Raw genomic sequence first — 22,660 nt, 5'->3', positions numbered from 1 at the left:
GCTCACCTGAGCAGACGTTCTTGTTGATGGAATTTGAAGCAAGAATTCTTGTTTTTAAATTCGCCTCGTAGATTGCCTAGCCATTTCAGCTGCGCTGCTTGCACTATGAAGCGACGAAGAGCAAACCGGGGCAATCCCGAAAACTTACTTTTGAAAGAATCCTTCACCTGCTGCGAGGCCCTTCCTGAAAATTCGCCCACTATGCTTGCAATCCACAAGTTGCTGGAAAACAAGCAGGTCGAGGAATGGGCCGAGGAATACGATAAGGACCATCATCAGTTGGTTAAAGAAACAACAAGTCACCAGAAGCGCTTTGAGGACCAAATCGTATCCACACAAGGCTTAGATATCGAGGTAAATTCTTAACTGAAAATTTGAAATTCAAATTCTCACCAAGAATATTTTAGGATGTTTGCAAAGTCACTGAAAAATATCTTCAACTGCGAGACAAATACATCTCCATTCCACCCAAAATCCCACTGGGGATGTTTCAAGTGGAGCTGCCGATGATTGACCAGAAGCATCCAACTTTAAAATTCATCGAGAATTTCATTAGGGAGACGGTTAACCAAATCACGAAAATGCTACGTGATTCTTGCAAGAAGTAAATTATTTAAATCTTTTTTTTAAATTAGGCACAGATTAAATTAAAATTTTCAAAAAGGCTGCTGGAGGAATATTCAGCAAAATACAAGTCTGCGCGCAGAGTGCCAACCACCATCAAAGATATTGTGCAATTCTCTTTGGACATTGTTGCCTCGCAAGAAAAGGTCTTGCCCTCTCTATCCAACAAAGTGGACCAAGTGGAAACTCTGCTTGAATATTTGACCAAATACGGCTACTTCAGCGATGCTTTGATGGGTAAAGTTAAATTTCAGAATTTAATTTATTTTGGCTAAATTTGTGTAAAATAATTAAACTAATAGATAACGACTTTGCCCTCGGAACGCTGGTCATCAAATTCAGGGCCAGTGCACAAGGGGAGATGGAGGCAAACTTGGATAAGCTGATTGTTCGGAAAGCAGACGAAGAGAAAGTTTTGCAAGACAAGGTTGACAAATTTGGGGAGAGGCTGAAGGAACATATTGCTACCTGTGAACATTTCACGAAAGAACCTGTTCCTGAAGTCAACATTGAGAACCTGCTAGAGAGATACGGCAAAGCTGCTGAAATCTGGAACCAAATTCAAGATCTGTCATCTGAGCTTGAAGTATTAATTGAAAATAATGTTTTTTTTTTTAAATATTATGAAATTTTTATGAAATAGGCTTTGAACAAAGATGAAGTGCTGTTGGAATTAGACTCTACAAAATTCCCACTCCTCCGTTCTGGCACCGAAATGTTTGAGCCTCACTATTTGCTGTGGTTAAACAGTAAGAACTTTTACGAACGACGAGAAGTCTGGTTCAATGGTATAATTCTTTGCTTGAAAGGGTCCCTAATTGGTCCCTAAATTTATGTAATTGCAGGTCCACTTGCAGAACTTGATTCTTCAAGAGTGCAAGACGAAGTTGGCAATTTCAAGAACAATTTGTCAAAAGTTCGCAATGGCTTGGTTGATTATCCAGAATTACAACAAATTGCCAAAGACATTCTCCAAAATATCAGCTCTTTGAAGGACCCCATGAGGCTCTTGGACGTCATGTGCAACAAGGCGATGCGATCTCGACATTGGACCAAAGTATGCTGCATTATAAGTGTCAAATTAAAATATAAATTGAATTGTAAATAGATGGCAAAAGAAATTGGAACTGAAAGTGATTTGGAGCAGCTGGCTACGTTGCAAGCAAGCATCGATTTTGGTCTTGTTCATCATCTCAAAACAATGGAAGATATTTCTATTGTGGCTACAAATGAGTTTGAGGACAAACAGAAACTTGATGCCATGAAAGAGGAGTGGAAGGATGTTCAATTTGAACTCAATTACTACAAGTAATATGCTATTTTCTTTCTTGATTTTAGTTGAATTCAATACATTGAAATTTTTCAAGTTTCTTACTTCTTATAATGATTAGAGCACACTAAATTTTGTTAACAATTTTATTTTTGCAGAGACACTGGAGTGAAGATTTTGTCATCAGTGGACAAGATCCAAGAAGCTCTTGAAGAGCACTGCTCTAAGTCACAGAGACTTCTCAATTCAATCTTTGTTGAACCCTTTTATGATGAGATGGAAGAGTGGACAAACAGACTCGTGAAAATTACAAAAATCTTCGACGTCTGGATTCCAGTTCAGCAGGGCTGGATGTACTTGCAACCAATCTTTGGCTCCCCAGACATCCAACAGCAAATGCCCCAAGAAGGTCAGCAGTTTTCGCGAGTCAATCGGATCTTCGTCAAGGTCATGCAGTACACCATGGCGCACGACCTTGTGCTGGATGCTACGGAGAAGGCGAACCTGTTGGACGATTTGAAGGAGTGCATGGCCTTGCTTTCAGTCATCAAGCAGAAGGTCAATGACTATTTGGAGAAAAAAAGAGCTGCTTTCCCAAGGTAGTTTATAGTGTTTTTTTTAAAGCTGTGGTAGTGAATTTGTTGTTTTAATATTCAGGTTTTTCTTCCTCTCGAACGACGAGCTGCTGGAGATTTTGGCTGAAACCAAAGAGCCACTCAGGGTGCAGCCCCATCTTAAGAAATTCTTTGAAGGCATCAACAGACTCCAGTTTGACGAGAATAAAGATATTGTCGGAATGGAGTCGGCAGAGAAGGAGAAGGTCAGCTTTGACAACATCATCAAGCCTGCCGACGCCAAAGGCCTTGTAGAGAAGTGGCTTTGTGAGACGGAAAGCGAAATGTTTGCCTCCATCAAGAGAGAGGTGATTCTGTCCATCGACGACTACTGGAACACACCAAGACGAGAATGGGTGCAGAAGTGGATTGGCCAAGCAGTCATTTGTGGTGCCACAGTTGCGTGGACCAAGGAGGTTGAAGCGGCCATCTCTGCAGACCAATCTGGAAACTGTACCCAGCTGAAGGCCTACCACAAGCAGTGTGAAGATCAAATCACGGAGCTCGTTGAGCTTGTCCGCACTGATCTTCCGGCTGGCTTGCGAATCACCCTGGAAGCTTTGATTGTAATTGACGTGCACGCCAAAGACGTTGTCAATCTGCTCATTGAAGAAGGTGTCTCCAGTGTCGACAGCTTTGTGTGGCTCAGTCAACTGCGCTACTACAAAGTGAATGATGATATCCGAGTGAGGATGGTGCAGACTGATGTGCCTTACGGCTGCGAGTACCTGGGCAACACTCCTCGCCTGGTCATCACTCCTCTCACTGACAGATGCTATCGCACTCTCATGTGCGCCATGGACCTGTACCTTGGGGGTGCACCTGAAGGTCCTGCTGGAACCGGTAAAACGGAGACTTCGAAGGATTTGGCAAAGGCTTTGGCCAAGCATTGCGTGGTCTTCAACTGCTCCGACCAGCTAGATCACGTTGCCATGGGAAAATTTTTCAAGGTTTGTTTGAAATTTTTTAATTTTTATTGTAGAAAATTTGTTTCACTTTAATCAGGGAATTTCACAATGTGGATCGTGGGCTTGCTTTGACGAGTTCAATCGCATTGAGTTGGAAGTGCTTTCCGTGGTTGCAGCCCAAATTCAAATGATCCAAGAGGCCAAGATGAAGCAGCTAACTATGTTTGATTTTGAGGGCAGCAAAATTAAACTGAATCCCTCTTGCCAGGCTATCATCACCATGAACCCTGGGTAATTTTATGGAATATGAAAAATTATTCATTGAACTAAATCTTGTTCTTCAATATAGCTATGCTGGTCGCCAAGAACTCCCTGACAACTTGAAGCGTCTTTTTCGACCTGTTGCAATGATGGTTCCTGATTACGCTTTGATTGGTGAACTTTCACTTTACTCAAGAGGATTCAAGAATGCCAGACCGTAATTTTTTCTGATTTTTCTTTAAACTCTTTATTTACCAAAAATTGACTTGCAGGCTTGCTGTAAAAATTGTCCAGACTTACAAACTTTGCTCCGAGCAGCTTTCCTCACAGCCCCACTACGATTATGGTATGAGAGCTGTCAAGTCAGTCCTAACTGCTGCTGGCAACTTGAAGCTCGCCGACACATCCGGTTCGCAGAGCTTGGAAGACGAATCCAAACTTGTCCTCCGAGCCATCATTGATGTGAACAGGCCAAAGTTTTTGGCCGAGGATGTGCCACTTTTTGAGGGTATCACTGCTGATCTGTTCCCGGGTGTCGATCTGCCTCCACCAGACAGGGGAGAGCTAATCGAGGCACTTTTGGTGGAGCTGAAGGAGCGGAACCTCCAAGCTACCGACTGGTATATGGAAAAGCTGATTCAGCTATTTGAGATGATCCTTGTTAGGCATGGCCTTATGCTGGTCGGACCACCATTTGGAGGAAAGAGCAGTGCCATTAAAGTAATTAAGTTCTAGGTTTAATTCAATTTTTGCTACTGAGTATTTTTTCAGAGCCTCTGCGCTGCCCTGATTAGGATTTCTAAAAATCCTGACAAAAAGATGGACGAGAGTGGTGTCATTTACCGCACTATCAGCACCAAGTCAATCACCAGTGACCAATTGTATGGATTTGTTGACCCAGTCTCTCAAGAGTGGCATGATGGTAATTTTACTTTTTTATATTTGATATGATTGAATAAAAATGGCATTTTTATTAGGTGTTTTGGCAAACACTTTCCGTGACTACGCAAGATCAGAGGAGCCTGAGAGGAAGTGGATCATCCTTGATGGACCCGTGGATGCTGTTTGGGTTGAGAATTTGAACACAGTCCTGGACGACAATAAGAAACTTTGCCTCTCGTCTGGTGAAGTTGTTCAGGTATTTTTCCCAATAAGCTTGGGGTTTTATCCCACTCTACTTAATTTTCAATTGCAGATGTCCAACACAATGAACCTTATTTTTGAAACCGGTGATCTTGATCAAGCTTCTCCTGCTACTGTGTCTCGCTGTGGCATGGTCTTTATGGACCCAATGCAACTTGGAGTGAAATCTCTGATCAAATCATTCATTGAAAAGCCACTCAAGGAGTTGCTGCCCAAGCAGGAACAGCAGTTGCAGTTAATGCATGAAGTTCTGCTGTGGATTGTCCCTCCAACATTGGCAGCAACAAAGGGGCTGCCGAAGTTTGTAGAGATGTCTGAAATGTACCAGTTCAATGTAAGGCTCAATAGTGAATTGAAATTAAAAAGTCGATACAAATTTACCTTTGGTTTTTTAGGCATTTGAGAGGCTTTTCCTTGGGATGCTGAAGCAAAAACCCGACTTTTCCATATCTTGGATGCATGGCCTGATGATTTTCTGTCTTATTTGGGGTGCTGGGTCAACCTTAACTGGTATTTTAACTATAATTTAATTTATTTTTCGCTTTTAATGACATTTAACCAAATTTACAGCTGAAGGAAGGGAGCTCTTTGACGCCTCTTTCAGGGCAATTCTCAAGGACAGCAGTAAGAAGCCAGAAGGATTTGAGCTATCAGACCACCAGATGATTCCCAGCAAAGGCACTCTTCACGATTGGGCTTACACTGATAGTGGCGGCTGGGTTCAGTGGGAAGAAACACTGGAAGGAGGAGACAGCGGTGGCAACAAGGCTTTGGTCATGACGCCAGAAACCACTTGCATGCTTTTTTTCCTCAAAACTTGCCTGGACTGTCAATTCCCCATTCTCTTTGTGGGACCAACCGGAACTGGAAAATCAGCCGTCACTCTGGACCACTTGCTGTCATTGCCATCGGAGGAGTGCACCAGCAATGTTGTCAACTTTTCTGCACGCACCTCGGCTGCTCTTACTCTTGACCTCATCATGGACAAACTGACAAAGTAAATTTTGTTTTAATTTTATTAACGTAAAACTTATTTGAATCTTGCAGGCATCCAAAGAGAGTATTTGGCCCAGAACACGGCAAAAGATGTGTTGTATTTGTGGACGACCTGAACATGCCCCAGAAAGAGTACTACGGTGCGCAGCCACCCATTGAGCTTCTCCGTCAGTGGCTTGATCACGGTTACTGGTTCGACTTTGACACCACCAACATGTACATCAAAGATGTGGTAAGAATTTTTCCATCCCCATCAGAACACAAATTAAAGTCACGACTTAATTAAATTATAAGCGGCTTGTGTCGGCCATGGCTGTGCCCGGAAACAATGATATTACGGATCGTTTGCTGCGGCAGTTCATCATCATCGGAGTTGGCAAGTATGCAGATGCTACAGTGGAAAAGATCTTTGCCAACATGATTGTGGGCCATTTTCCTTCGGAAGTTGTCTCTTTGGGTGGAGTATGTTAAATTCAAATGTGCTGTAGACCCTATTTTAATTATCATAATATTTCAACAGGCACTTGTGGTCGCAAGCATGGAGGTTTTTGCGCAAGCATCGGCTAACTTCAGACCACTGCCTTCAACTTCTCACTACCTGTTCAACCTGAGAGACATTTCCCGGCTGATCCAAGGCTGCATGATGGTGCCGGCAAAAAAGCTGACTGATCAGGAGAAACTGATCAGATTGTGGGCGCACGAGGCCTACCGCATTTTCTACGACCGACTCGTCTCAGTTGAAGAAAGGTAATAATTTAATAGCAATTCCTTCCCACTATTCATTTTAATAAAAATATCTTTAACAGAGAAACATTTTTCAACATCATCAAAGAAACTGTGAGCAAGTGCTTTGGCAAACAACTGAAAGCCGTTCTTGGAGAACTTGGAGACTCCACAGAAGAGCTGAGCGATCAAAACATGTCAAAGCTCTATTTTGGCAATTTCATGATTCCTGATGCCTACCCAAAAGAGTATGATGAGGTAAAAATAGTATTATTTCCGTTTAATAAATCATAAATTATTTCAAAAATTTAAAGATCCCCGACGAATCAAAACTGAAGGCTCGTTTGGAGTCTTTCCTGAGAGAGTACAATGAATCCGCTCGATCGCCAATGTCCTTCGTGATGTCTCCCTATGCTATCGGCCACATCTGCAGAGTTTCCAGAGTGTTGCAGCAAGCTAATGGACACGTCCTACTAATGGGAATGGGTGGAAGTGGACGCAGAAGTGTTGCCAGATTTGCTGCAAATTTGGCTGGTTACGACATTTATGAGATCGAAATGACAAAAAGCTTTGGAGTGACTGAGTGGAGAGACCACCTCAGAATTTTGCTCAAAAGAGCTGGAGCAGAATGCCGTCAAATCGTCTTCCTTTTCTCGGACACACAAGTTGCCGACGAATCTTTCTTAGAAGACATCAACTTGCTACTCAACACTGGCGACATTCCCAACCTGTACAACTCTGAAGATAAGGGTGTGATCCTTGACGAGGTTCGGAAAATTGCCGAGAAGCAAGGCAGAAAGCTCGGCCAAGGAGTTCTTGCTCAATATTCCTTTTTTATCGAGCTCGTAAAGCAAAACTTGCATGTTGTGTTGGCCATGTCCCCCATCAGCAAGGAGTTCAGGGAGAGACTTCGCATGTTCCCCTCCCTCATCAATTGCTGCACTTTGGACTGGCTCACTAACTGGCCTGAGGACATGCTGCAGGACGTGGCCAACGATCGATTGCAGGAAATTGACTTGTCCGGAGGTCTAGGCGATAAAGAGCTGTCCGACCAAATCAAGAACCGCTGCATCGAGATGTGCATGTCCTTCCACACAGACGTGCTGGAACTTAGCCAGGTGTACTTCAACAACACCAAAAGGAGGGTGTACATCACATCACCCTCTTTCCTGGAGCTTTTGAACAGCTTCAAGGCCCTTTATGCAACATGCCGAGACAAAATCGAGGCTCAAGTAGGTGGATATCACGGTGGTTTGGAAAAACTCGCTTCTGCCTCACAACAGGTTTTTTGAGAAAAATACCAAAATTATTAATTGTACATAAACAACTTTATAATTCAGGTCGCTGAGCTCCAAGAGGTGCAAAAAGTGCTGGAGGTTCAGCTGAAGACCAAAGTTGCGGAAGTCTCAGCCCTCATTGAAACCTTGGAGGTTGAGAAAACCAATACAAACACCATTAAGCAAACCGTCCAAGGGGAAGAAGAGCTTGCTAAAATCTCTGCTGCCGAAGTGGCCAAACTTGAGGCAGAGTGCCACACTGAGTTGGAAAAGGCTCAGCCAGCCCTTGAGGAAGCAGCCGCAGCCCTGGACACTATCAAACCTGCTGATATCACAGTAGTCAAAGCAATGAAGAATCCACCTCATGCTGTAAAAACAGTCATGGAGGCTGTTTGCATTATGTTGAAGATCAAAGCAGAGAGGAAGCCTGGACCGGACGGGAAAATGATGCAAGAATTCTGGGGACCATCTCAGAAACTGCTTGGTGACATGAAATTCATTGACTCACTGAAAAACTACGATAAAGACAACATCCCTGATGACGTAATGAAGACAATCAGGACAAAGTAATATTAATTTGATTTAAAAAAATGCACTTAATTTTTTTTTTTTTATTCTAGATATCTCACCAACCCCAACTTTCAAGTCGAAGTGGTTCGAAAGTCTTCTGCTGCGTGTGAGGGTCTTTGCCTTTGGGTGAATGCCCTTTCCAAGTACAATGAGGTGTACAAAGTGGTGGGCCCTCTCAAAAAGAAATTCGAAGAAGTTCAAGCTGACGCAAATGAGAAGAGAAGATTGCTTGAGGAGAAGCAGGAGACAGTTCGCAAGCTGGAGGAAAAGTTGCAAGTCCTTGAAAACCAGTACCAAGAGCAAGCAGATATTCAAGCCAAGCTGGAGGCCGACAAAGAACTCTGTGCTATCAAACTGAAGAGGGCGGAAGAACTTATTTGTAACAAATTTATTTGAAATTTTTTTTACTGCGCTAACCTATTTTCTTTTGCAGCTGGTGTCGGAGGGGAAAGAGTCCGATGGGCTGAATTGGAAACTTTCCACCGAGGACGCTTAGCCACTGTTGTTGGAGACATGCTCCTGTCAGTGGGAATCATTGCTTACTTGGGCCCATTTTCTGTTGACTACAGAAAGGTAAATAGAGCAGTTGCCAAATTATTGTATGAAAAAAAGTATTTTCATTTTTTGTTCTGATTAAGAAAGAACAAAGATTGATTAATTTTTAATTGGTTCCAGGATATTCAAAAGAAATGGATCAAGAAGTGCAAAGAGATCAACATTCCCTGCTCAGACAGTTACTCCATGCTCAGTTCACTGGGCGATCCTGTGCAAATTCAAGACTGGGCCATTGCTGGCCTGCCCGTGGATGACTTCTCCCAAGATAATGCCATCATTTCCCACAATGCTGGCAGATGGCCTCTCTTCATCGATCCCCAGGGTCAGGCCAATAACTGGATCAAAAATGCATACAAAGATTACAACCTGGTAGTCCTGAAAATGTCAAGTCCAAAATATACTGATGAGCTGCAAAGAGCAATCACCAGTGGATATCCAGCTCTTATTGAAGATGTCGGTGAAGAACTTGACCCAGCTTTGAGTGAGCTCAATATTTATAAATTGAAATGAATAATTTTACATTACCATTCAATTCTAGATCCTCTGTTCCTCAAGCAAACTTATGTTCTTGGTGGAATGCTGAACATCAAAGTGGGAAACGACGTTGTTCGCTACAATGAAAACTTCAAGCTTTTCCTGACCACTCGCCTGTCAAACCCTCACTACCTGCCCGAAACTGCCATCATGGTGACGCTCCTTAACTTTGCCATCACGCCGCAGGGTCTTGAGGATCAGTTGCTTGGCCTTGTGGTGGCTACAGAAAGGCCGGATCTGGAAGAGTGTCGGCAGCTTCTGATTGTGGAAGGCGCTCAAAATAGGAAGGAACTCGTCGAGACCGAGAGGAGGATCTTGGACGTTCTTTCCAAGGCGGAAGGTGACATTCTTGAGGATGAGACGGCAATCAACACTCTTACCAATGCGAAGGTATTTAAATTTTTCATTAACGTGGTGCAAAAATAATTTATTTGCTGTGCACAGAAATTGTCAGAAACAATTAAAGCAAAACAAGAGAAAGCCAAAGAGACGGAGAAACTGCTCGAAGACACAAGGGCCATTTACTTGACTGTAGCTCGTCACGCTTCTGAACTCTTCTTCTGTATTTCTGCTCTTGGAAGCTTGGAACCAATGTATCAGTACTCTCTGAATTGGTACATGAGCCTTTATGTTCATGTAAGACATATCAACCTTATAATGGTATTTTTACTAATTAATTATAATTTTAGTCAATCAAAACAGCAGAAAAGCCAGAGGACCCATCAATGTGGCTTGATGTCATTAAAGAGACTTTCACCTACAACCTCTACAGAAACGTCTGCCAATCTCTATTTGAGAAGCACAAACTCATTTTCTCCTTCAACTTGTGTGTGGCCATGATGCGACTCAGTGTATGAAATTTAAATACCTTTTTAAACGAATATTCCTGATTTCTTTTGATTAGGGTGTTATTGAGGAAGAAGCACTAAAATTCCTTCTCACCACTGGAGCAACTGGCGACATTAGTGAAAATCCGGACCCTTCGTGGCTCACTGAGAAGATGTGGGGAGACATTTGCAGGGCTACAAAAATGATTGCTCAGTAAATATTAATTATTACGCTTGAAATTTAATGTTTTTATCAATGTTTCACACACTTTATAGACTCTCGGAATTCGAAAGCAGCGTAAGACTAAGTGTGAAGCAGTGGGAGGATTGGTTCAATGACCCGAGTCCCCATGAAAAGACGCTTCCTGCACCGATGGACAAAGTTTGCAGGCTGGGATGGCTGGCAGTCATCAAGTGCCTTAAGCCTAACAAGCTTGTCCCTGCTGTCCAGAAGCTGATTGCCAACGAGATTGGTTCAAAATATGTCGACCCACCAACCTTCAACCTGAGCAAAGTCTTCGAAGACTCCACTTGCTCAACTCCTCTCATCTTCATCCTTTCTGCGGGCTCCGATCCCACGTCCTCACTTTACCAACTGGCCTTTGAAATGGACGCCAAGAAGCTGATTTTCTTCTCTATGGGCAAGGGTCAGGGCGAGAAGGCTGAGATTGCTATCAAGCAGGCCGTCAAGTCTCGCTCTTGGGTCATCCTGAACAACTGCCACCTGGCCACAAGTTGGATGGCTCAACTGGAGCACCTGTGCAACGAGCTTTTGAAACCGGACGTAGCTGACAAAGATTTCAGACTGTGGCTGACCAGCTACCCATCGTCTTCATTCCCTGTGTCCATCCTTCAAAGCGGCATCAAAATGACCAACGAGGCGCCTAAGGGACTGCGCTCGAACATGATGCGCATGTACCTTAATGAGCCGCTCAGCTCTGAAGACTACCTGTCCAAGCGGTCTGTAGCACACCAGAAGCTGCTCTTTGGCGTTTGCCTTTTCCACGCCATGGTCCAGGAAAGACGAAGCTTCGGGCCCTTGGGCTGGAACATCCCGTACGAGTTCAACGACTCTGACTTTGATATTTCAATCAAGCAGATGGATGTAAGCAAAATCGATTGTGAATTTTGTCAATTTTCTCTGGTAAAACAAATATTTAATTCTAGAAATTCCTCAAAAACGCAACAAAGATCCCATTCGACGCCTTGCACTATTTGATTTCTGAGTGTTTCTATGGAGGAAGAGTCACTGATGGCAACGACAGACGCCTGATTGCTTCTCTCCTGACCAATTTCCTGTCATCTGCTGTTGTCGAAGAGGCTGGGTAAAATTTAACCATTAAAAACAACACAGCAATGATTTATTATTTATTGCAGCTACAAATTTTCCCATAGTGGCGTTTACTCAATGCCAGAGAACACCCTGCAAGAAGGCTGCATTGCCAACATTCAAGCCATGCCTCTCACTGCTAGACCCGAGTTGTTTGGCCTCCACGAGAATGCCGAGATCACAAAGGAAATGCAAGAGACCAATGAGGTAAAATAAAATCACAATTATTAATTATACGGAAGCAACTTATTCCAATTGTTAGTTCTTGAATGGAGCTTTGGAGACTCAACCTAGCATTGGTGGAATGGGCGCTGGAGGCGCTTCTCTGCAGGTTCTGCACGAGATTGCTGAAGACATTTTGGAGAGAATGCCGGACGGATTCAACTTGAAGGTAGTGGGCGAAAAGTTCCCCTTCGATTACAACAACTCCATGAACACTGTCCTGCGCCAAGTAATAAGAAATAATTAAATTATATTCCGTAATGCAATTCTCTTTTTTGGTGCAGGAGCTCATCAGGTTCAACAGACTGACCAGCAGGATTCGTTCCTCGCTTTCAATGATGCAAAAGGCCATCAAAGGTCAAGTGGTGATGACCCCTGAGCTTGAGGAAATTCAGGGCAGCCTCCTTCTTGGTCGAGTGCCTCAGTTCTGGCTGGCCAAGTCGTACCCATCACTGAAGCCTCTGGCCAGTTATGTCAACGACCTTCTCAAGAGGCTTCAGTTCTTTGACGACTGGATCAAATTTGGAGCGCCCAACGTCTACTGGATCTCCGGATTTTACTTCACCCAGTCTTTCCTGACAGGCGTCATGCAGAACTACGCTCGATTCTTCAAAGTGCCCATCGATGCTGTGGGCTTCGAGTTTGACATCCTAGACACAGACACTGCCAGCGACGCACCAAAAATCGGGGCCTACTGCAATGTAAGTCAAGATAATCTGGAATCGCTTTGATAATTATTTTGGGCACACACAGGGCCTTTTCTTGGAGGGGGCGCGTTTCAACCGAGAAACAGGGCTGCTGGACGAAAGTCTGCCCAAAGTCCTCTTCGATCAACTGCCAATTATTTGGCTGAAGCCTGGAATTAGGGTAAAACAAATTTAACATTTGCGTTGATGTTTTTATTGATCGAATTTTATATTCATAGGCTGAGTTCCAGCCAAGGCCGATTTACGGATGCCCGGTGTACAAAACCAGTGCTCGGCGTGGCATCTTGAGCACCACTGGCCACTCGACCAACTTTGTGATGGAAGTGCAGCTGCCCAGTGATAAACCTGAGAATCACTGGATCAACAGAGGAGTGGCAGCCTTGTGCCAGCTTGACGATTAAGTTAAACAGTGTGTTCTTTTGTTGACTAAAATATAAATTTTGATTTTTGTTAATATATTTTTAATTTTAATATAATATAAACAACTTGAATAATGCTAGATTAAATAAAAAGATGCAGTAATTCTTATTTTTATATAATAATAATTTTTAGAGACTTTGAATGGTATTTCAAAATTTAAATAAACACGGTCAATTTCAGAAAAATATAATATTGATATAAATTTATTTTGAAGTTAAACATAATAATTATTAATCATCATTTATATCCACGAGTGGCTTATCAGAAATTTTCTCCAAAACTCCTAGCGACCCGTTTAGTCTTACTATGTCTCCTGTAAACATAATGTTAAAAAGGTCATCAGTTCAGTTTTAAATTTTCAGTCACCTTTGGGTAGACAAAATTATAAACTTGATGCTACTAACCTGTGCGGAAGATTTGGGTTGCGTTTGTCGCTCCAACGATGCATGGCAGTCCGTACTCCCTGGCAATTACGGCTCCTACACACATACGACATGACAATTTTATTAGGTTAGAGAAAAGGCCGGAGCCGTGTGGGTTTATCGGTGGCCGATCAAAGTCCCCGGAGAGAAAGAAAATTTGGTGTGTCACTCACCGTGAGATATGAGCCCTCCGAGCTCGGTGACTATGCCGGCCAGCAAAGGGAAATAGGGACTCCAGCCGATGTCTGTGCAGTGGGTGATGAGAATGTCGCCGCGCACAATGTCAGCCGTCTGGCTCAGCTCGGAGACAACGCAAGCCCGGCCCAAAACCACCCCTGAGCACACTGGCGTCGCCTTCATCGTTTGAATTCCCACCATAGAATTTTCTTGTTCCTGAATAAGAAAAAATAAAAAAGTCACTTTCATTAATTTAAAATAGATTCTTGAAAAAAATCGTGTTGTTTTGCAGGCATTAATTAATGCGATATTTCTCTCTGACCACATGCAAAGAAGGATTTAACCCACCTGGACTGGTCGCGGCACCCCGAAGAAAATTTCCTCGTACTTCAAGCTCTCCCAGTGGTGCCAAAGCCGTCTCCTTCTTGCCGCCCTGCAGATTTAATTAAGTATAACAGAAAAGGGATTCTACTGCAAGTGTGATGATATAATTCTGCAAAAGACCTACTTGGCAAGCAGCACGGGGTCTCGATGGCTCACCAAACGGCTGATCTCGTGGTTGGTCATGTAGAAGAGCAGGTCCGCCTCAGGTAGACGACCCTCACGCACCAATAATCGAGCTAAACGCCGATACGCCGTTCGTAAGACGTGCACCGCACAAATTAATCCAGATTTCGACTTTTCTCGGCGCGCTACCGCCGTCCGACAGTGCGGCAGTAAAAAGCGCAGGGCTCGTCTGAAATACAACACTAACATTATTACAAAATATAGGCAAGTTTTTAATTTCGTTTGAGGTGAAATTGCAATTTGTTGACAGAATAATGTGAAATATACCAGCAAAAATTTTTCGCTTTTATCTGAGATCACCACAACTGGTTTTTATAACTTTTAATTGTTTTGTTAAAATTAGACTTTATTTTAATTAAAATTATTTGAAAAACAAATGTGTAAATTAGTTAATTTGATAAAAATTCTTTGATACGACAATATTTTTAAATTATTCATTTAAGAAGATTCTTTAGTTTATCGATTTTAACAATTTTTCTTTCCCAGAGCCTTTAAATTTTTTTCCTTAAAAATTTCAAAAATTTAAATAGCTAATTTTTTTTCGCTTAATGAGTGGTGCACACTTCTCCCATTTGACTTTAAAATTCATAGTATTTATTCTTATTTGATTCAATTACATTCCATAAAAAATTTGCAATCTTGCCTTGTTCCGCCTTTGGTTGGCGATTTGAGAATTTGGCAGGTCTCATTGACCGACAGGGATATGGCATTTTCAGGCGCGGGGTGCGGACTCTTGACCAGCGCCTGCAGCGTTTTGATGAGGCTCTCCGGATTCATTCCCCATGTGGCCGTGTGAAACTCGAACTGCGAAAGCGAGACAAATTCAATTTTCGTCTGCAGCTTTATAGCGGCGACAAGACAGACCTCTCTGATGGACCGGTGGCCGTGCGCTTCGAGGAATGAAGTGAATTTGGAGGCCGCTTCCGACTCCTTCAGAATCCAATTAAAAGCGATCGCCGGCTCGGCGGACGTGAAAAAATCAGAATCCTCCTCGGCGATCATGGCAGCTATTTCGCGCAGCTGGCTCGGAATTTCGGCCGACTCAACGTTCGAACATGACGAGAGCAGCAAAGATATGTCGGTGTAATGATCTGTGCACCAATCTAAGTAAAAATTGAAATAAAATAAAAATCTAGGAGAAAACAAAACATGAGATTGTAAATTTTAAAATGAAAAAGAATTTATATTAACTAAGCATATTCTTTTGTAGTGAAGAAAATGATAATTTGAATAAATATCAATTATAAAACAGTAGCTGAAAGTTATAATATAATTTTGAAATTTAACAAATAACTAATTATATCTTTGTGTTGGTCATACGATAAATTATATCAAATGATGGATCAGATAAAACAAAATGAACTGTTGGATGGGAAAAAAACTAATAAATATTTTTAAAACAGTTGACTTTTAAAATAATCTTAGCCTCAAAACACCTCAAAATTAGAAAAAAAAAAATTCTTTACCATCGTTGTTTTCTGTGAGAACCGACATGGCAGCGACCTGTGTGAAAATGCTAACCCTGGACATGTGGCCGTGCATTCTAATAATCTAAAGAGTTGTTTTGAGCAAAAAGAGCCTGGAGTAAAAAAATTATAATCAAACCTTCACAAAGTGAGGCAGACTTTGTTGAATAGCGCTCATCAGCTCTTCCGCGCTGGCATTTTTTGAGTGGCTCACTTTGTAATTCTGCACCTCCCTTTTGCCAGATTTTTCTACTTTGCCGGCAGACATCGTGTCCTATGTGAGAATTTTTAATTTGGCAACAATCGAATAAAAAGCGGAGTGTACCATAAGCATGTCGTAAATGGTGAGGAATTTCGTGAAAGAACTCATGTAGCCGAACCTTTGCACGCCGGTCGAGTGGAGGCGCTCGTCGGTGACCAAATGGCCAAACACAGCCAGGTCCATCACTTTGTTGGTGGTCCCAATTTTTTCATCAAGGTTGCTCAGCACCGTCTGCAATTAATTAAACTTTCGAGTGGTATGTCGTCGTAAAAAAAGTGAAGCGTGTTTTAATAAAAATTTCGATTAAGTGCTGCTGAAGCAGTTAGGCAACTAGCTCGTCTGCAGAGTTATGCAGGCTGCATAATAATCAATCTCACAGGCGCTCTTGATGTAAATTAGAAGCAAATTGAAATGGAAGCATAGTGCGTTTCCTTCCGTGGGCTGACAAAATTACAGAAAAAAACGACACTCAAATATAATTGAGAGTTTAAAAAAAATAATTCCAGTCTACAAATTACTTTTCCCATGGGCGAATTAATAAACTAGATAAATGGAGATTAGCGCTAGTTTCAATTTGAGCGCCCATTGTCAAGCACGCAGTTGGTTTGAAAGGCTGCGAGAGTGCCATGCGAACAAAAAAAAAGGATGGAGAGAGAAAGAGAGCTCACGTTGATGACGCTGATAACAACGTGGTTTGAAGTGGTGCCAACAAACGACTGGTATAGATTGCAGAAGGACCTATTTTTGTTCCTCTTGATGCATTGTTCTTGGATCTCCAGGTCCAGCAGCCTGGTCAACACCGACTGGGTCAGCGGCTTCGTTGCACCGGGGAACACCTCACTGCAGCATGTCAAATCGATTTTTGCACCAATTATTATTAGCATTCAAGCGCGGGTCTGTGCACGTACCCAGTGTTGGCGATTGATAGAATGTCGTTGTCCATGACGATGGGCATGTCTAGCTCGTGCTCCAGTTCAAAGTCAGTCCAAGAGTCTAGGGCTGTGATGGGACGTGCTTGCAGCAGATGAATCTTGTCCTGAACAATTTTTTTAATTGTTACACGAATATTAATATATTGAAATTAAAAAAATAGGAAAAATAAGGATGGAGGTGTCAATATGAGATTTTATTTCAAATTAAATTCTAAAGATTTGCTCAAATGTTGTGGTTTTACAAATTGTTTGATGTGCTAAAATTGAAATTGTGATTTTAAAAACTGACGTCAACTAAAAGGGGTCACCGGTAATTGATCTAAATAATTTTACTGATTTTTTTTACCTCAAGAACAGCCCACTCAATGTCCCTTGGCGAACCGAATTGCCTCTCGAGGGCCTCTCCAATTTGGGCCAGTTTGAGCAGCAGATCGTCACTCAAGCACAATTTTTCCCTCTGCTCGTCGGCAATATTAATACTTTCGGTGCCCTCGCCACCTGAGAGAGCAGACGGTCAAATTTTCCCTTTTTTCTAATATTTTCCTTACTCGTTGACAGAAAGATGCTGTCCTTTTTCGAGCCAATCTGCACTTGCTCGATCTTCAGGCTATTGTTATTCCGGCTGCGTGAGATCAGAACTGTGTCCGGTTCAGCGCTCGCCGACACGACGCTCTGCGTCGAAAAAAAGAAAATTGTGTCAAATTCACTCTTTGGCTGACATCAACAGGAAACTTTTTTGCAGTAATTTAGCATTTTTTTTGCATTAAAAAATATAATTATTACAAAAACTACTTCATCATTTAAAATTCACTTTAATAATTTTATTTTATCATGATCCGAGTTTGCTCCAATCGATCAGCATAGATATGAAAATTAAATTTGACTTAATTCTTATACTTTTTAGGGTTCCTTGTAAATGCATTATGTAGACGGTTAATTTAATAATTATCAGCAATAAATTTTTTTATTACCTCTCCCAGACCATAATTGGCAGTGATGACAATTTGTCGCGGGTTTCCGGTAAAGGGGTGCCGCGTGAAAAGAACTCCCGCGGCATTCGCGGGAACCATGACCTGCACCACGACGGCCATCCCAGGGTCCAATTCTTGTCCATGCTGCCTGAACAAAATGATTAAAACGGAGAATATTAAGATGTCATTTATGACTACCATCGGTACATGACCGAATGTTCGGAAAAGAGGGAGGCCCAACACTTCATCACAGCCTGAGCGACGTTTTGACGTTTGACGCCCAAAATTGTTGAATTTTGACCTGCACTTGAGAGGTCAGCCGAGTCCTCTCCAATTGCAGATGAACGCACGGCAAAAATAGTTTCGTCACTGCAAAATTAAAAATTTTTTCATTACAATTGCAAGAAAAATCTTAATCAATAAATACCTGTATTTATCTAAATAGTTTTCCATCACATTTGTCACATCTTGGCAAAGTTTTGTAACTTCAAATGCTTCAGCCACTCTGAAAGTTTTGATAATTAAATAAGGTGGTGGAAATCTTCTTCATTACTCTAAGATCTGATTTTTATTACTAAAAAACATTACAAGTAAGACAATAATATTTAAAAAAATTAATTCTTTAATTAAAGTTTTGAACGGATCGTTAGCGCGGAATTTTTATTTAGCGAGTTTTAACCCGATTATTGGAATTGGAGTTTATGTATAATTGCTTTTTAGGTTAACGAAACGAAAAGTCCAATTTCGTCTTTGTGTACGGTTTGTAATCAGAAATTACTTGCGGCAGACGCATTTGAGTTCGAGCTCCTTTTGGCCGGTGGCCGCATCTTTGAGCAAATCGACGGCCGATTGAAGCAGAGGAAAGGTTTGAGTCTGCCTGGCGTACGCCTCGCTGGTCACGCAGAAGCCGCTGGGGACGTCGAACTGAGGAATCAAAATAAACCGTGGATGGAAGGCCAAGAGGCAAAAAGAAGGCAATTTCATACTCGGCAATCGTCAAGTGATTTGAGCAGCGCCAGCGAAAGCGCTTTTCCGCCCACCAGAGTCTCGATCTGCGCCGCCTTTTCCCGCAGGTCGCACACCAGAGGCACGTGGCCGTCTCTCAAGCAGTCCCACTTCTTGGGCCGCAGAAAAGTGACGGGCACAGGCCTTTCTGCGTTGCAAGGCCCTCTATACCTTTAAATTATTACATTTTCAAAGAAAAATAATTAAATTGCTTCTTTAGGTATTAATTATTAATTTATTTTTAAAATTAGATATTTTAATGAAAAATTAATGGTTACTGATTATTTTAGTTTCAGAATTGAAGTTCTTTTTAAGAATATTGTTGTAAAAGAATGAATAATTAAAGCCCGTTGACATGTCAACAAACTTGAATTTGTAACTAAAACAAATCGTCTCACCAATACGCAAACTCTGTGAATCCAACGCCTTGCAAGCCATTGATCCCAAACTGCAGCTTCCTGAGGAACGTCTGTTGTCTCCAAGGTTGACCGCTGTAAACGACGGCACCAGAACGTTCCTCAAGCTGCACGCTGACGATGTAGTTTTTAGAATTTGCTAAAACATGAAATTAATTTTTAGAACTTGGAGCTTTCTACAAATTATTATTAATTAACTGACTTGAGAAATTCAACTTGAGTTGGCCTGGCAAATTTTTGTGATGGCCTGTATTTGCAAGGTCGAAATTGCTTTTGTCCACCCTGTTAACCCTGCCCGTTGGGGTGCGCACCAGACCCCATTTTGCCCTGTGGAAAAACGGTTTTTGCCTTAAATTGCACAATTAAATTGTTTTGCAACAGTGAGCGAAGCTATCAAAACACAATTGTAAATAAAGAATTTATCAAATTTGTATTTACATTGTGAGTCCGTCGCGCCTGCAACTAGTGTTTAACGTGAAAAAGCATCCGTCAGGCGCCACACCGTGCACGCGAACGCTCCGTAACAAATTCGCTTCGTTGACTTCGCCCCATCGCCTTTGACGCACGCCACGGAGGTAAAGGCGCGACCCTTCGTCATCTGCGCCGATTTTCACAATGCCATCCATGACACCAAATTGATCATATCCCTCTGGCTCCATGAAACTAATTAAAATTTCCACAATTTCAAATTAAAAAAGTGATTTTTTTCGATTGAATTAAAATATTGATGATTTTAAATTTTAACTTTTCCACTTATTTTTAAATCAATATTTTATTTAAAAAAAACTCACACCATGTCAAGCCAGTCGCCGTCTCTCCACGTTTCCCTGGCTAACGCTTCGCTCAGCAGCGTGCTGTCCCACGAATCTCTCGTTTCCACGTAATCGCTGCACGCCGTCCATCTGCACGCAACATTGTAAAAAACGATTTATGCAAAAAGTTGGCGTAGACATTACATGAAATTGAATCTGACGTGCAGCAGCGCGGCCTCGTCGTGTTCTAATCGCCATTCATTAGCAACACCTTTGCGTAATGTGCCATTAAAAGTTATTCGCCATCTTCGCATCGGCTCGATCGCGGTGAATTTCAAGTCGGCCGCTTCGAACTGCCGCCATTGGCCGCTTAGGTACGTCGTGTCCGGGTGTTCTGCACAGGAATAAAAGAAAATGGTTGAAAATTCAATTTTGAAGAAGTAAAAACATGCGTACCTGGAAGTTGATAGACAGCACCATTGGGAAGAGACAGATAAACCCAAACTTCTGAATGTTGAAACTTTCGGACTATGTTCAATTTCAGCGTGGTACCTTTTGAATCACAGCCAAATATCGTCATACTGTCCATGTCCTTAAAAATAACAATTTTTTATCCAGATAAATTAATTCCATTTTTATCCTTTGTACCATGTCCTTTTTAATTTTTCGCGGAGTTTCCAGTTTGGTCTCGTAAGGAGTGGCGGTCACCGAGTAAATTTCCTTTTTCTTCTCCAAAGGCTCTTCGCCGGGCCAGCGTTTTCCCAAACAATAGCGAGCCCAAAACTTTTTGATGTAGTAATTCCATCCTTTTTTTAAATGCAAAAGTTACAATAAAAAATTTGATTCCTGCAGGGATTGTGCGCACCTGCCTGGGTGTAAATGACCCTGCGAGGGTCATCGGTGTCCTCGACCAAAATGTGCCTGATGACGATGTAGATGGCGATGGGCGCGATCAGCATCGCTGCATCCAGCATCACCTCATCAATCAGCCAGTCCATTATGAGCTCTTGAAATAAATCATTGAGTAGTTTATTTAGTTTTAAATGGTAATTTTAAACAAAAATTTAGGTAATATCAATTTTTATCAATAAATTTTGGGGGACATTTACTTGAGATTTTCCCCCCGGGATGACTTTTGTCCCGGGAGGATAGTGGTGGGACAAATTTTAGCTGGGCAATATAACTTTAGCGCACTTTGAGCGGGAGGAAATTTTAGATTAACTTAACCGGCGGGAAAAATGTTTCCCATTGCGTTTTTCTCATCTATAAAATCAGCTGCTTCAAATAAAAATCATATTCTTAGTACGAGCTCCCGGAATACGAGAAAATTTTGATTAAAAAGCAAAAAAAACTTTTTTAGACCTAGACAATTTTTAAATTAATATTTACAAATAATTATAATTAAGTTTTAATTTAATTGGTCACAATATAACGTCATAAACGTAGTTCTCAAAAAATTTTAGCATGTGAATGTTTTCCTTATACAGAAAATCAAAACATAGAAAGTTCAGGACAAAAAAAATTATGTTTTGAAGCAGCTGAATTGATAGATGAGAAAAACGCAATGGAAAAATTTTTTTCCCGCCGGCTGAGATAAACTAAAATTTCCTTTACAAAGTTTCTGCGAAAAAAAAATTTTATATTTGCGAAAGAAGGAGAAAAATTTGTACTAGAAATCAATAAATGTACATAAGCAATTGCACCTTTTCTATTTTATCTAAGCTTCACATTTCATTTTTTTTTTTTAATGTGTAACCCGCTTGAGAACGGTACGAGCGATATCAGACAAACATTTCAAGGGCGATAACCCGGGGACCTCTCAATTAAAAGTCAATAGCACGATGGTTCCGTTTGACCCACTAGGTTGTAAGTGCAATGAAAGTTAAATTTTTGATAAAAGAGCATTTAATTAATTGTTTTCTTCTTAATGAATAACAGATTAAGTGTAACCAAATCATGAATAAACGACTTTTAACATATTTTTGAGAAAATTAGTTTTAAATCCCCTATCTTCATCGAATTTTTTCTTAGAACATGCAGATTGTAATTAATTACACATTTTCTAAAAGCAATAAGCAAACGAGGCTTGCGGTGCTGGAAACGCCTCTCAAATAACAGAGGCAGCAATCGAGAGTCAATTAATGGAGGGCCGTTCACATAAACGCAAAGCACGCAACCGATTTCAATTAATTGCAAAAGCGGGCAAATTGAAAAGCTCGCGTGGCCGCGAGAACTGCATTTACCGGCGTACTGGACGAGCGTGTTGACTCCATAGTAATCAGCGATAGTGGTCATCACATGCAGCACTGAATGAGATGCAAATAAATGATTTAGCGGCAGACAGGCTGCCAAATGCCCACGCAGCACAGCCCGCCCGCTCGCTCTGATAACGAATCGGCCAATCGACTGTCAAACAAGATGTTATCGCCTGAAATTAATCACGCGTGCACCGCCGAATGGAACAAAAATCCATTCGACAAAGCGTCTAATTAATACCGCACTCCGCTGGGAAATCAAACGCGGTTCGCTCGCACGGTCCATGCCTCACTCACAAGTCAAAATACAAAAAGGTCAACTTGCTTCCGCAGTTGCAAAAAGTGGCTCTGATCGAAGGCGTGTTTCGGATATGATAACATTGATTTTTTTGTCCCCGGGGATGGCAAAATCAAGCAGGATGTTACCAATCAACAATCAGTATTAACTTTTTTT

The 22,660-nt window shown here is 41.7% G+C and overlaps 2 protein-coding genes across 4 annotated transcripts; one reads left to right on the top strand and one right to left on the bottom strand.

The window, feature by feature from the left end:
• The first annotated feature begins 413 nt into the window (after nucleotides 1–413).
• On the top strand, nucleotides 414–13,161 carry LOC132196111 (dynein axonemal heavy chain 3). The gene is made up of 36 exons (XM_059618532.1): nucleotides 414–604; nucleotides 665–861; nucleotides 927–1,210; nucleotides 1,268–1,412; nucleotides 1,470–1,681; nucleotides 1,733–1,932; nucleotides 2,053–2,493; nucleotides 2,552–3,458; nucleotides 3,514–3,707; nucleotides 3,766–3,894; nucleotides 3,950–4,397; nucleotides 4,449–4,599; nucleotides 4,655–4,815; nucleotides 4,873–5,154; nucleotides 5,216–5,330; nucleotides 5,391–5,817; nucleotides 5,868–6,048; nucleotides 6,111–6,278; nucleotides 6,337–6,563; nucleotides 6,623–6,797; nucleotides 6,854–7,822; nucleotides 7,880–8,382; nucleotides 8,437–8,765; nucleotides 8,820–8,959; nucleotides 9,062–9,422; nucleotides 9,480–9,865; nucleotides 9,920–10,111; nucleotides 10,165–10,326; nucleotides 10,380–10,516; nucleotides 10,579–11,407; nucleotides 11,470–11,627; nucleotides 11,680–11,839; nucleotides 11,895–12,083; nucleotides 12,139–12,555; nucleotides 12,608–12,721; nucleotides 12,780–13,161. The coding sequence occupies exons 1-36, from the start codon at nucleotides 486–488 to the stop codon at nucleotides 12,960–12,962; spliced, it is 10,392 nt and encodes a 3,463-aa protein (XP_059474515.1). The 5' UTR covers nucleotides 414–485; the 3' UTR covers nucleotides 12,963–13,161.
• On the bottom strand, nucleotides 8,820–22,353 carry LOC132196112 (putative phosphoenolpyruvate synthase). 3 transcript variants are annotated; one of them, XR_009441731.1, is made up of 29 exons: nucleotides 22,195–22,353; nucleotides 20,817–20,957; nucleotides 20,600–20,757; nucleotides 20,408–20,543; nucleotides 20,156–20,345; nucleotides 19,991–20,101; nucleotides 19,638–19,862; nucleotides 19,402–19,526; nucleotides 19,182–19,338; nucleotides 18,765–18,954; nucleotides 18,557–18,702; nucleotides 18,206–18,283; nucleotides 17,977–18,147; nucleotides 17,779–17,926; nucleotides 17,356–17,479; nucleotides 17,154–17,305; nucleotides 16,784–16,911; nucleotides 16,544–16,715; nucleotides 15,939–16,106; nucleotides 15,753–15,887; nucleotides 15,614–15,698; nucleotides 15,012–15,250; nucleotides 14,791–14,951; nucleotides 14,089–14,316; nucleotides 13,929–14,013; nucleotides 13,577–13,796; nucleotides 13,386–13,460; nucleotides 12,606–12,710; nucleotides 8,820–12,548 (listed from the first exon to the last, which is right to left on the bottom strand). XR_009441731.1 is itself a non-coding variant. In XM_059618533.1 (28 exons), the coding sequence occupies exons 1-28, from the start codon at nucleotides 22,244–22,246 to the stop codon at nucleotides 13,212–13,214; spliced, it is 4,083 nt and encodes a 1,360-aa protein (XP_059474516.1). In that variant the 5' UTR covers nucleotides 22,247–22,353; the 3' UTR covers nucleotides 13,156–13,211. The 3 variants fall into 3 exon arrangements, 1 of the variants encoding a protein (XP_059474516.1); XR_009441732.1 differs by having other exon boundaries at nucleotides 8,820–12,545; XM_059618533.1 differs by lacking the exons at nucleotides 8,820–12,548; nucleotides 12,606–12,710 and adding an exon at nucleotides 13,156–13,294.
• Nucleotides 22,354–22,660: the final 307 nt, after the last annotated feature.

Source organism: Neocloeon triangulifer, unplaced genomic scaffold (assembly GCF_031216515.1).
Source record: "Neocloeon triangulifer isolate White Clay Creek 2 clone unplaced genomic scaffold, ASM3121651v1 ptg000011l, whole genome shotgun sequence".
NCBI lineage: Eukaryota > Metazoa > Arthropoda > Insecta > Ephemeroptera > Baetidae > Neocloeon > Neocloeon triangulifer.
The sequence above is the reverse complement of the archived record's forward strand: the minus strand, read 5'-3'. Positions and strand labels throughout refer to the sequence as shown.